An 11,357-nucleotide genomic window follows, 5' to 3' on the forward strand; every position below is an offset into this window, starting at 1 on the left:
TGCACATTGACCGTTTTTTTTTTTTTTTTTTGGTATAGGGGATCAAACTCAGGTCCTTGTGCTTCTGAGGCAGGCAGCAGAACACTGAGCTAAATCCTGTTTCAGCCATACTCTTAAGTGAAATAAATAGGATACACATGTGTAAATACTGAATCATTTCTCTGGTGTGAGAAACTGAAAGTATAAATAAGAATCAAAATGTGTAACAGATCATGTGAAACAGGAAGAAAAGGTCTAAAAGGAAGAGCAAGTAGGAAAAGTAGGGTAAAGGAAAAAATATGAGAAAAGGAAAAACTGGAATCAGAGTCTTTGTAAATAGGGAAGGGTGGAGCGGTTGGGGGGGGCAGGGGGATGGGGAACCAAGATATATTATATAAAGGTATAAATTCCCAGTGATGAATGTCATATTGTATACCTAAAGTGTACCAATAAACTTAATGAATAATAATAATAAAGCCGGGGATTTAGCTCAGTGGTTCTGCCACCTGCCTTGCAAACGCAAGGATCTGAGTTCGATCCCCTGTACCGAAAAAAATAATAATAAAAAAGGCAGAGACTGGTTCCTGCTCAGTGGTCCCCAGTGCTCTACCACGTGCCTGGTTAGGAGGGGGGAGCTCAGAGAGCACGCGCGGAGGAAGTGATGGCCCGGGGACCGGTTTACACACACACACACACACACACACACCACACACGTACACAGGAGGCTGGTTCAGGGGGAGCAGAGGCAGCTGCCTTTATTGGGGGCCATAGGCTGGCTGGCTTCACTCAAAGGCCACGCACTTGATCTTGAAGTCGCCATCAGCTGCCAAGTAGTTGATGGCCTCCAGGTTAAGACGGTTGGGGAACTTGAATTCATGTCCATCTGGCAGCTTGATGGTTAGATCGGTCTGGTCGAAGGAGACGCAGATCTGGTGGGGGGAGAGGACAGTGAGCAGGGCCCTTCTTTACGGGGCCCCAGCAGCAGACGGGGTGGTTCGGAGGGGGGCACTCATGTGACCCTACCCCGAGGGGAAGAGGGTGGCAGGGAAATCTCCAGCCAGGAAACCCGGCTTCACCACTGACCGCCCTGGGGCGCCGTGGCCGCCCACCTCCAGGCCCCGCCCACCTCCAGGCTCGCGATGCTCCGCCCCCCAGGCGCCGCCGTCCTTGCTGTTGCACACGATGGTGTTGGTGTCCCCGTGCGCGTTGAAGCGAGGGTTGAAGTGCAGGCACAGGTTGTTGTTGTCTTTGCCCAGGTTCAGCACGAAACTAGGAGGGACACGTGGGCTCGGAGCCGGCTCAGTCAGCTCCAGGACCCGAGCAGAGCGGACCGGTCTGCCACTCAGGACACGGTGAGTGGAGTGGACCTCGCAGAGACTCATCAGCAGGTGACCAGAAGCCTGGATTCTAGTTCCAGCCCTGCAACCTCCTTGCTGTGTGACCTTGAACTAGTCCCTGCCCCTCTCTGGGCCTCAGTTTCCCCACCTGTACAACGAGGGCTGCATAGGAAGGATGTCGAAGGGTCTTGTGTTGAATTAGTGTCCTAGCCCCTTTTGTCAAAGTCAGGGACTCCCTCCAGATGGTGACCGCTGGAAATGTAAGGGTCCTGTCTGACTTGTTTTAGACAAGGTCTCGCTATGTGTTTCAGGCTGGCCTTGAACTTGAGACGATCCTCCTGCCTCAGCCTCCTGAGTGCTGGAATTACAGGCATGTGCCACCATGCCTGGCTGTGTCCTGTCTTGTACACTTCTGAATCCCTGGTGCCCAGATGGACACACACTGGCCGCTCAATCAACATGGGATGAATGAATGAATAATATTATTATATATTCGCAATATAATATAATAAATTTGTGGAGTAGAGCTTTTAGTGACGCCTACTTCCCTTCGAGGGATTGCGAAGAAATGAGAATGGGCAGCTGGTAATGACCAGCGGATCAGCATCAATTTCATGACCCAACAGTTCCGCTTATTAAGAAACTGAGGCTCGGTGAGGTTGGCTGACTCATCTAAGGTCAGATGGCGGCTAAGGAACCAGGCCAGCTGAATGAATAATGAGCACGAGAGGACTGGGATTTCAGGGAGAGGCCGCGGTCCCCGCCCCCCTCTCGCCGTTTCCCCCTCCCCAGCTTTGGCCCCGCCCCAGCCGGAAGGGGCGGGGCAAGCCGAGGTGGTCAGCGCTGCCCCAGCTGGTTCGGTTTAAGATGCTCCAGCGCGGAGGGAGGGAGCAACGGTGGTGAGGGCGCCAGGGCCAGCGCAGGAAGTGACTCACCCAGAAAACGAAGCATCGGCAGCTGGCCATTAACCCCCTCCCCGCGGCGAGGGGCGGTTTTGGCGGCCAAGCGCTTTCCAGTTCCCCACCCGCCCCAGCCACCCGTCCCTTACCTCTTGGCGTCGGGGGCCACCTCGCCCCGCACTCGGAGGCACTCCCCAGGCTTGAGGTTCAGGTTGCTGGCGACCAGACCCTGCGCAGACGAGACCCGCCCGCCCAGCTGGGTTAGGAGGACGTGGCCTTCTGGGCCTGTGGTGTCCCGGGGTGGTGGCGGGTGGGAAAGGTGGTTCGAACCCTGGGTCCTTAGACCAGGCAGGAGGTGAGTCGGGACAGGACAGGGTGCAAGATCTAGGCTTTGATTATCCCGGTGACCCTGGGAAGTTCCCTGTTCCCAGCATGGTCTGTTTCAGAGTGAAACAGGAGAGCTGTTCCAGGAGTTGGGCTCCAATTAGGACTGTTTGCCCATCTGCTTGTGGATTCAGTCTCGCATGGCTTGGGAGGCGGGGTGCAGTGCACCACGGCCTCCTATTGCTGATGGAGAGCTCCTGGGAGCATCGGGCAGCCACATCCCCCAGGTCTTGCTGAGCAGATGGGCTGCCCCTTTCCTGCTCTGTAAGTGGCCTGGGACCCCTCGACCTCACCCATCTCTGCAGACAGGCACAGGGCTGGAGATGACACGCTGAGGGACACAGCCATGGCCCTCTGCACAAGGGAGAGCAGCCAGAGGTCAGGACCGGGCCAGGGTGGCTCAGGACTAACAAGATGGCAGGACTGGCCACTGCACCACCCGTCCCTGGCCTGCGAGGTTGGGCAGGCGTTAACTGGTATGCGTGGTTCCTTCTGCAAGAAACTTGCTTGCAGGAGACTCTTGCCTCCCTACACACGCGCGTGCGCGCACACATCCTGCCCAGACCCCATGGAACCTGTCTGGACAGAACCAACCTCCACCCCTGACCCAGGCAGCCTCTCCCGGGGAGCCTGTCCCCAGCGCCGGGGACTCCTTGGAGTCCTCTGGGGCAGAGAGTGACTTGGCCCTGGCCCTGAGAGTGCAGACAGCTGCAGCGGGGGAGGGGATAGGAGGCTCTGTGGCGTGGAGGAGGGGAAGGGACGGTGGCCTGGGCCGAAGAACCCCCTCCCGTTGGCCACACCCTTCCCACTCCCACTTCTCAGACAGCTGCAGAACTGCAGAATGCTGGGCCTTGCAGAAGTAATTGTGCTGTCAGACTCTGGAGTCCAGAAAATTCCTAAGCCAGAGAAAGTTTTGGGGGACCATGGCCCCCAACCCCATCTTGCAGGTGTGGCCACTGAGGATCAGGAAAGAAAAGGCTACACAGCAAAGACTAGAACCTGGCACCGGTGCTGCCCCTCTCCTTCCCGGCCGTTAGCTCCCGCCCTGTCCCCTGGGCTTTGGGGTGGGGTCCCCACACTTACACAAGCCATAATTGAGGCCAAGAGGATGTTCCGGGACTGCTGCACCAGTTGTCTGAGGACTCCACCCGATAGATGGGCCCCCAGCGTCTCCCACCCTTTTAACTGGACCAGACCTGGTAAGTCCCGCCCTCTGGAAACCCAGCCAATTGTAAGTCAGGACAGGGCCGGGGGGGCCACCGGAGGCGGAGTCAGTGGAATGTTGAAGCCAGTTCTGGAGTAAAGGTGACCAATCAGAATGGCGAGAACCTCCCTCTCACCTAGCCACGCCCCCAGAACCCAAACACCACCTCCCATTCTCCATCCCTCTCCCCAACCTAAAAACAAAAAACCTAAAATTTATGCCGTGGCAGAGATTGGGGGAAGCCAGTGGAAAATAGTTTGAGGATGAGCTAGGCCTGGAGTTGGCGGGAAGAGGCCTGGGGCCAGGAGGCTTGGGGGTGGTGCCCAGAGGGACAGCTGAGGGGGTGCAGAATCTTGAGGAATTAGAAGGGAGTAGGAGAGGATTCTCCCTGGCGGGGACCAGGGTGTGGCTCCACTGCGGGCCTCTGCAGAAGGCTAAGGACCCGTTACCACAAGGCTCGGCCCCACCCGGCCTTCCCCGGAAGCAGAGACTGAGTCTCTTGATGCTGTGCTTGCTAGGGCTAAAGAAAGGCTGGGCAGGGTGCCAGGCGAGAGGCTGCCGCCAGGCTGGAGTCTCCGGCCGCACTCCCCCACAGGCCTCCTGGGACTCTTAGAGCCGCGCCTGATATCCTCTGCCCATCTGAGAGGGTCAGGCCTGGGAGGCAGTGAGGTTGGGCCAAGAGGACTGGGTTCCTGGCTCTGGGTACCCCGTCCAGGCCCACCGCATTCTCCCTTTCTGAGGCCAGGAACTTCCTTCCTTTCCCCACCTGTCCCACAGATATTCTCTGTGCCTGATCCCGGGCTGCCTCAGGGGGTTCGGAGACGTATGTACATGTCCTGGTCCCTGCTCTCCAGGAATCTTGACCATGAACCTAATTAAAAAGTAGCACGTGGGTTCCGGGGATGTAGCTTGATGGTGCCACATCTGCCTGGCGAGCACAAGGTTCTGAGTTCAATTTCTGGTACTGAAAAAAGAAGGAGAAGAAACTGGGCATGGTGGTGCACGCCTATAATCCCAACACTCAGGGAGGCTGAGGCAGAAGGGCCTGGGCAATTTAGTGAAACCTTGTTTCACAATTTAAAAAAAAGGGGGGTGGGGGCTGAAGATGTAGCCCAGATGCCCTGGGTTCAATATCTAGTTAAAAATTTTAAAAAGTAGCATAGCAACAGCTCTAAGGGAGGTCATGCCCTAGCCTGGTGGCAGCAGGGACGCTGCGGAATGTGAAGGTGGAGAAGGACCAGCAAAGAAGAGATGGTGTTGCAACTTGGGTAAAAGCTCAAACACAAGGCACAGGCGTGGAGCAGGGAGCCTCTGGGCACCTAGGGAAAGACGGTGCTAAGTCCTTGGATCCTGAAGCAGCCTCCAGGAGCAGGGAAAGAGCTTGGGCATTTATCACCTGAGTGAGTACCGAGGCCAGATGTGGGCTGCAGGGAGTCGAGGGTGGCTAGATTAATGCTCCCCCCACACTCGGGAGCGAGGCGGAGTGAGGGGCGGCTGGGGAAGCTGTCGTGTACCCTTCTGAAACTGCCAGCTCTGGAGCGGCAGAAGCTGCAGACCAACGTGAGCCACATCTGGGGGCCAGGTCGGCCAACCTGTCCTGCTCCCCTCCCTCTCCATCCCACAGGCCCCTCCCCTGACTGAAGACCCTGGCACAGGATGAGAGGGAAGCCCCTTCCCCTCCTCCCACCCCAGTGGCTGCCTGGGAAACCAACCACAGCAGCTTCACTTCTTCCTGCCGAGCCTCCCCAAAACCTCAGGCCTGGGGAGGTGTGGGTGGGGCCCAGCCCAGCTCTACCTCCCTGCCTTGCCCTGCTCTGCGGGGCTGCCCCGGCTAGATCGGGACCACGCCATTCAGAGGAGCTGCACACCCGTTCCTCACTGGCCCGCCAGAGTGGCAGCCCTGGGGGAGAGGGACAGCAGTCTCCTCCGCTGGGTCTCCTGCCTAGGCTGGAGAGGGCACCCTGGCATGGGAACGGGTCCCCAGCAAGCAAACCTCCCCCCAGCTGGAGACTTGGCTCTGCATCTGGCCCTGCTATCCACGCTGCTCTTGTGTACCTGCTGGCTCAGTCTCCCCATCTGCAATTGGGCAGGTGAACTCTTGCTTTCTTGCACATACCTGGGATATGTGGTACTAAACAGGTGATGAATGTTTTCATGGACTCCGGGTTTTGTCTCCTTTCCTATAGTGGGGATAGAACCTACGGTGTTCATATTGGTGTGCAACCCTTTTTTTGTTGTTCTTTTGAGACAAGGTTTTGCTATGTGGCTAAATTGCCCAGGCTAGGCTCAAACTTGGAATTCTCCTGCCTTAGCCTCCCAGAGTGCTGGAATTACAGGCATGTGCCATCATAGAAGGCTTAGACATCAGGTTTTAACCTCTCTTTGCCCTTCTCCCAGGTTGTTATTACTTTTTGAGGGTGTGGCAGCCTCTCTTAAAGGATTTGCCTCCTCCCACTGGCCCTTAACACCCCCCTCTTGCTTAGGCTAGGGCAGAATCTTCCCAGATTCCAGCACAACCTAAAACAGAACGAAGGAGGTCTCAGGGCCCCCTAGTAGTGGCACCCACTTAGATAAGGCCCTGTGCCTGGCGCCTTCCTGTCATACTTTATCTGTGTCACCCCAGCACCCCTGCTGGGTGTCTGCCCGCAGGGTTGAGTGTCTCATGGGAAGGGCAGCTGCAGCCAGCATGGGACCTGGAGGCCGGTTGGTTCTGATTTGGGAGCTGCGAGGCCCTTGACTTCCCTGCCTCTGTCTCTGGGCCTGGAAGGTGGGATGAGTCACTGCCTGGCTGCTGCCCAGAGTGATAGGTGTGATGTGAGGATGTGGGAAAATGTGTGCCTCCCTCCTGTGTCTCCTAGGGCCAAGGTCCCTGTGCCAGGGATTCTGGGATTCTCTTCCCCTCGCTCCTGTTCACGGCGCTCACAGCTCTGAATTCCTTGTCTTCAGTGTGGGCCTGGGCTGCTGCTGACTCAGAGGTCCTGCTTGTCCAGGCTCCCACCCTGCCCGGATGGACAACGCCTCTGTGTCTGGCACTGGTGGGAGGCTGTGGGCCCAAGGAGGTGCCATCCACACCCCTAGATGTCAGAGCAGAGGCCTCGGAGGGAGATAAACTCTGCCTGACCTGCTCCCCCTCTCAATGACACAGAAACCACCCCAGGGAGTCACTGGACCGAGGGTGCAGGGGGAGCTGGGGCCAAAGCCTTTCATCTGTGAGCCAAGCAAAGAAGGGGGAGGCAGGGCTGGTGCCTGAACCTCGGCACTGGCTTCAGCTTCCTCGTGGGCTGGACGGCCCCCAACCTCAGACACTTTTCTGAACGCTCTGTGATGCAGTCTCACTCATTATGCTACCCTATCCCCACCTCTGCTGTGGCCCAGGTCGTTCAGCCTGCACCTGCACAGTAGCTCCCACCCACTGTGGGCTTCCTGCCCTTCACCTCCGGGCTGGGGTTCATCTCCCTCGGTCAGAGCCCCCAGCCCTTCCCTGGGGAGCGGCCCCTCCTATCACATAAACTCTGGGTGGGACCCAGACCTCTTTCTCCAATAGTGCTCCAAGGCTCAAGCTGAGCTTTTTAACTTGTTTGCTTGTTTTTGGTTCTGAGAATCAAACTCAGGACCTTGGGCTTGCCAGGCAGCCGGTAGCACCACTGAGCTAAATCCCTGGTCCTTAAATGTTTTAAACACTTTATTTTGAAATTAATTAGACTCACAGGAAGGTAAGCTTTTTAAGAGCTCAGAAAATATTTGAGACCTGAAGAAAAGTCTGGGTTTGCTCTTAAGTACTAACACTGCAAAGCTGAAATTTATAAAGGTTTACTGTGCTCAAGGATAGTCAAAAATTTCATTACATTTGAAAACTCTGTAGGTTATATTTTTCTTCTCTTTTTCTTCTTTTCTTTTCTTTTTCACTATGTAGTCTGGGCTAACCTCAAACTTGTGATCCTTCTGCCTCAGCCTCCCATGCTGAGACTATAAGTATGTGCCACCACACCCAATGAGGGTTATTCTTACTTGGAAAGTGTTGCCTACAGGGCTGGGGATTTGGCTTAGTGGTCTCTCTGCCTGCCTCACAAGTGCAAGGGCCCAAGTTCGATTCCCCGGTACCAAAAAAAAGGCATTTCCTACAAATATCCAATAAATATATGAAAAAATGTTCACCATCCCTTTTCATTAGAGAAATGTAAATTGAAACAACACTGCAATTCCATCTTACTCCAGAAAGAATGGCCACCATCAAGAAATCAAGTGGGGCCGGGGATTTAGCTCAGTGGTGCCACCGCCTGCCGCACAAGCCCAAAGTCCTGAATTTGATCCTGGGTACCAAAGGAAAATAAAAATTACCAAACACTGGGATTAAAGGTGCACCCAGCCTGAATAATAGCCAAGCCTTGAAAGCAGCCTATAAACCAAAGAATATGTGGTATTTATACAGATGGAATACTACTCTGCCGTACAGAAGGGTAAATTTGAGTCACTTATAGGAAAATGAATTTACCTTAAGACCATAATATTAAGTAAAATAAATCATAATCAGATACATAAACATAAATATTGCATGGTTTCTCTTACACAAGAAACTCAAAATGTAAATAAAGAGCAAAATATAAGATAGATGATAGGAAACAGAAAGATATATCTCCTGCAAATAGGAAGAGGAATAAAAGATGGGGAGGAAGAGACTGAAAAAGGAATTAAGATGTGTCACGTATATATATCAACTCCTGTGATGAATGTAATATACATAGTCCTAGCTCTTGGGAGGCTGAGGCAGGAGGACTGCTGATACATAGTAAGTTCAAGGCCATACTGGAATACATAGTGAGACCCCATCTCAAACAAAACAAACAAAACACACACAAAAAAACAAAGCCTGATATGGTGGCATTTGTAATCCCAGTATTCAAGAGGCTGAGGCAGGAGGGGTGCTATGAGTCTGAGGGCAGCCTGAGCTACACAGTGCGCTCAAGGCCAGGTCTCACTACATATGGAGATCCTCAAAACATGATACAGCACTTGCCTTATGTGTGTGAGGCCCTAATTTCAATTCCTAGCATTACAAAACACAAAAAACAACCAAAACCAAGACCCTGTAAACTTTAGGGTTCCTCTCTCGATTTCAGTCATCAGAAACCTCACCAGAAACAACTTATTTCCAATATGCTCAATTCTATGAGAGAAAACTTTGGTGTTACTTTATGCTTGAAAATACAATAGTTTTTATTTATTTATCTTTGTGCCAGGGATTGAACTTGGGACCTTCCGCTTGCAGGTCAGGCAGTGGCAGCACTGAGCTAACTCCCTGGCCCCACTTGATTTCTTGATGGTGGCCATTCTTTTTAATATGAAAAAATAAGTATCTGACAGATGTACAAATATTATATTTTAATTTTATCTTTTTTTTTTTTTTTTTTTTTTTTTTGTACTGGGGATGGAAATCAGATCCTTGTGCTTGTGATGCAGGCGGCGGAACCACTGAGCTAAATCCCCGGCCCACTTTTATCTATTTTTGAGACAGTCTCACTAGGCAGTCCAGGCTAGCCTTGAACTTGCTACGTACCCCAGGCTGCTCTCAGCCTGTGGCAGTCCTCCTGCCTCAGCCTCCTGAGTGCTGGGACTACAGATGTATCCCACTATACCCAGTGTGTTTCAATTTTAAAAAGCATTATAGACATATCTTTAATGCAGGATGGGATATGTTCTGGCACTTTTGTTATTGCTGTTTGCAATACTGGGGATTGAACCTAGGGCTCTGTACACAGCAAGCCAAGTGCTCTGCCTCTGAACAAGAACTTGAGTTTTTTTGTTTTTGGTACTAGGGAACAAACTTGGGACCTTGCGCTTTCAAGGCAGGTGGTGGAACCACTGAGCTAATTCCCCAGCCCGAGCTCTTAAGTGTTTTTTTCTTTTTTTGTTGTTAGTACTGGGGAGTCCAACTTGAGATCTTGTGCTTGTAAGACTGGCAGGTGCATCAGAGCTAAATCCCTGGCTCTTTCAAGTGTTTTCTATGCTATGCTTGGTGCATGTGTTTGAAGGTTTGTGGCTGCAAGAAACAGAAAATGTGGCAGAAATTGCTTTAAAATTAAGGAAAGCTAGTGGTGTAAAATTAAGGAAAGGCGTAGTGTTGTATGCTGTGACCTCCACTAAGGAGGTGGAGGCAGGAGAACTCTGAGTTCAAGGCCAGGTTGGGCAAGCGAGCAGCCGTACCTCAGTTTATGAACTTAATTCTTCCCACCATTCTGGTTGTGCACTGAATTGGACAAGAACCGAATCATATTTCCCCATAAGGTCAACAATGAATCTAATCACTGAATTTCATTCAACTCTCATCCAATTTGGTTCATGTCCAGAATCACGGAAAGAACTAAGCTCCTGAGCCAAGGTACTACTATATGGTCCTGTCTCAAAATAACCAAGGGCTGGGAAGTGGCTCAGTGGTAGAGCACTTGCCTAGCATGTGTGAGGTCCTGGGTTCTATCCCCAGCACCACTGAAACACACACACACACAAAAGGAAAGCTTTCACATAGTAAATCCGGATCTTCTGGGTTTACAGGGCAGGGCCAGTCAGCAGTCAATGGAAGCATGAATGCTGGTTCTTGGGTAGGGATGGATTGTAGCCATGCAGCCAGCTGGTCCTTGTTTTTGAGATACAAACTGAAGATCTAGGGGAAAACTGCGAACTTCTGTCACACGGTTCATGTATAGATAAGGAGCTATTCAGCAAACTGTGCAAACTGCTGAAACTTCATAAGGGAGATCTAAGTGTTCGTTTTATCAGTCTGCCCCCCACCCCCAGACCAGGGTCTGTCTCACTTTGTAGTGCAGGCTGGCCTTGAACTCATGGTAACCTTTCTGCCCTAGTCTCCCGAGTGTGCGCCTTACAGGTGTGCGCCACCATGCCTGGCTCATTGTATCCTTCTTTCTCCTTGGTGGGGAGACTGAGACAGGGTCTCACTGTGTAACCTGGCCTGGCCTCTAACGTGTGATTTTCCGAGGGCTGGCAACACCCAGCTCTGAAACCCGAGCTGTTTTGCATGGACCCATGGTTTGTGCGTGCTAGGAAGTGCACTACCACTGAGCTCAGTCCTTAGCGCCGATATCCTTTAAAAATGAAACCTCCCCAGAAGCTCCCATCAGACCATTCTTATGTCGTATTACTCATCTTTTCTGGTCTAAACACTAGCCATATATTTTTATCATACCTCACTGATCAAACATTTATGGCAACTTCTGTCAAATAAAAATATATGGGGGGCCAGGGATGTAGCTCGGTAGCCCCGCACCTGCTTGCTTCCCAAGTACAGGCTACTGAGGTCCCGAGTTCGATCCCCGGTACCAAAAAGAAGTTATGGTTAAGTCCTCATTCATCTTATTCACTGGATCTGGGACCGTGACTTCCCCAAAGTCAAAATGACCAAAAAAGGTAATTCCCCCCCGCTCTTGGTACCAGGGGTTGAGCTCAGGGCCTTGCACTTGCTAGGCAGGCATGGGGCCACTAAGCTACATCCCCACCCCCTTTTAAAAGAGGCTTTAGTCTTTTTTTTTTTTTTTTTCTCTT

At 52.4% G+C, this 11,357-nt stretch overlaps 1 protein-coding gene across 2 annotated transcripts; it reads right to left on the bottom strand.

Annotated features, from left to right (window-relative positions):
- Positions 1 to 682: 682 nt before the first annotated feature.
- Positions 683 to 3,779, bottom strand: Lgals1 (galectin 1). 2 transcript variants are annotated; one of them, XM_010613275.3, is made up of 4 exons: positions 3,683 to 3,779; positions 2,365 to 2,471; positions 1,089 to 1,248; positions 683 to 908 (listed from the first exon to the last, which is right to left on the bottom strand). In XM_010613275.3, exons 1-4 carry the CDS (start codon positions 3,689 to 3,691, stop codon positions 762 to 764), a joined length of 423 nt encoding a protein of 140 aa, XP_010611577.1. In that variant the 5' UTR covers positions 3,692 to 3,779; the 3' UTR covers positions 683 to 761. The 2 variants fall into 2 exon arrangements, with proteins under 2 accessions (XP_010611577.1, XP_010611580.1); XM_010613278.3 differs by having other exon boundaries at positions 685 to 908; positions 2,365 to 2,444.
- Positions 3,780 to 11,357: the final 7,578 nt, after the last annotated feature.

The sequence above is a fragment of the Fukomys damarensis genome, unplaced genomic scaffold (assembly GCF_012274545.1).
Source record: "Fukomys damarensis isolate Sample0158 unplaced genomic scaffold, DMR_v1.0_HiC HiC_scaffold_19, whole genome shotgun sequence".
Classification (NCBI taxonomy): Eukaryota; Metazoa; Chordata; class Mammalia; order Rodentia; family Bathyergidae; genus Fukomys; species Fukomys damarensis.

Excerpts from the sequence above, each read along its gene's own strand:
- Lgals1 (XM_010613275.3), bottom strand. Across the intron at positions 1,249-2,364 it reads GTGGCCCCCGACGCCAAGAG|TTTCGTGCTGAACCTGGGCA; the intron begins GTAAGGGACGGG and ends TGTCCCTCCTAG. Across the intron at positions 909-1,088 it reads GAGGTGGGCGGGGCCTGGAG|ATCTGCGTCTCCTTCGACCA; the intron begins GTGGGCGGCCAC and ends TCCCCCCACCAG.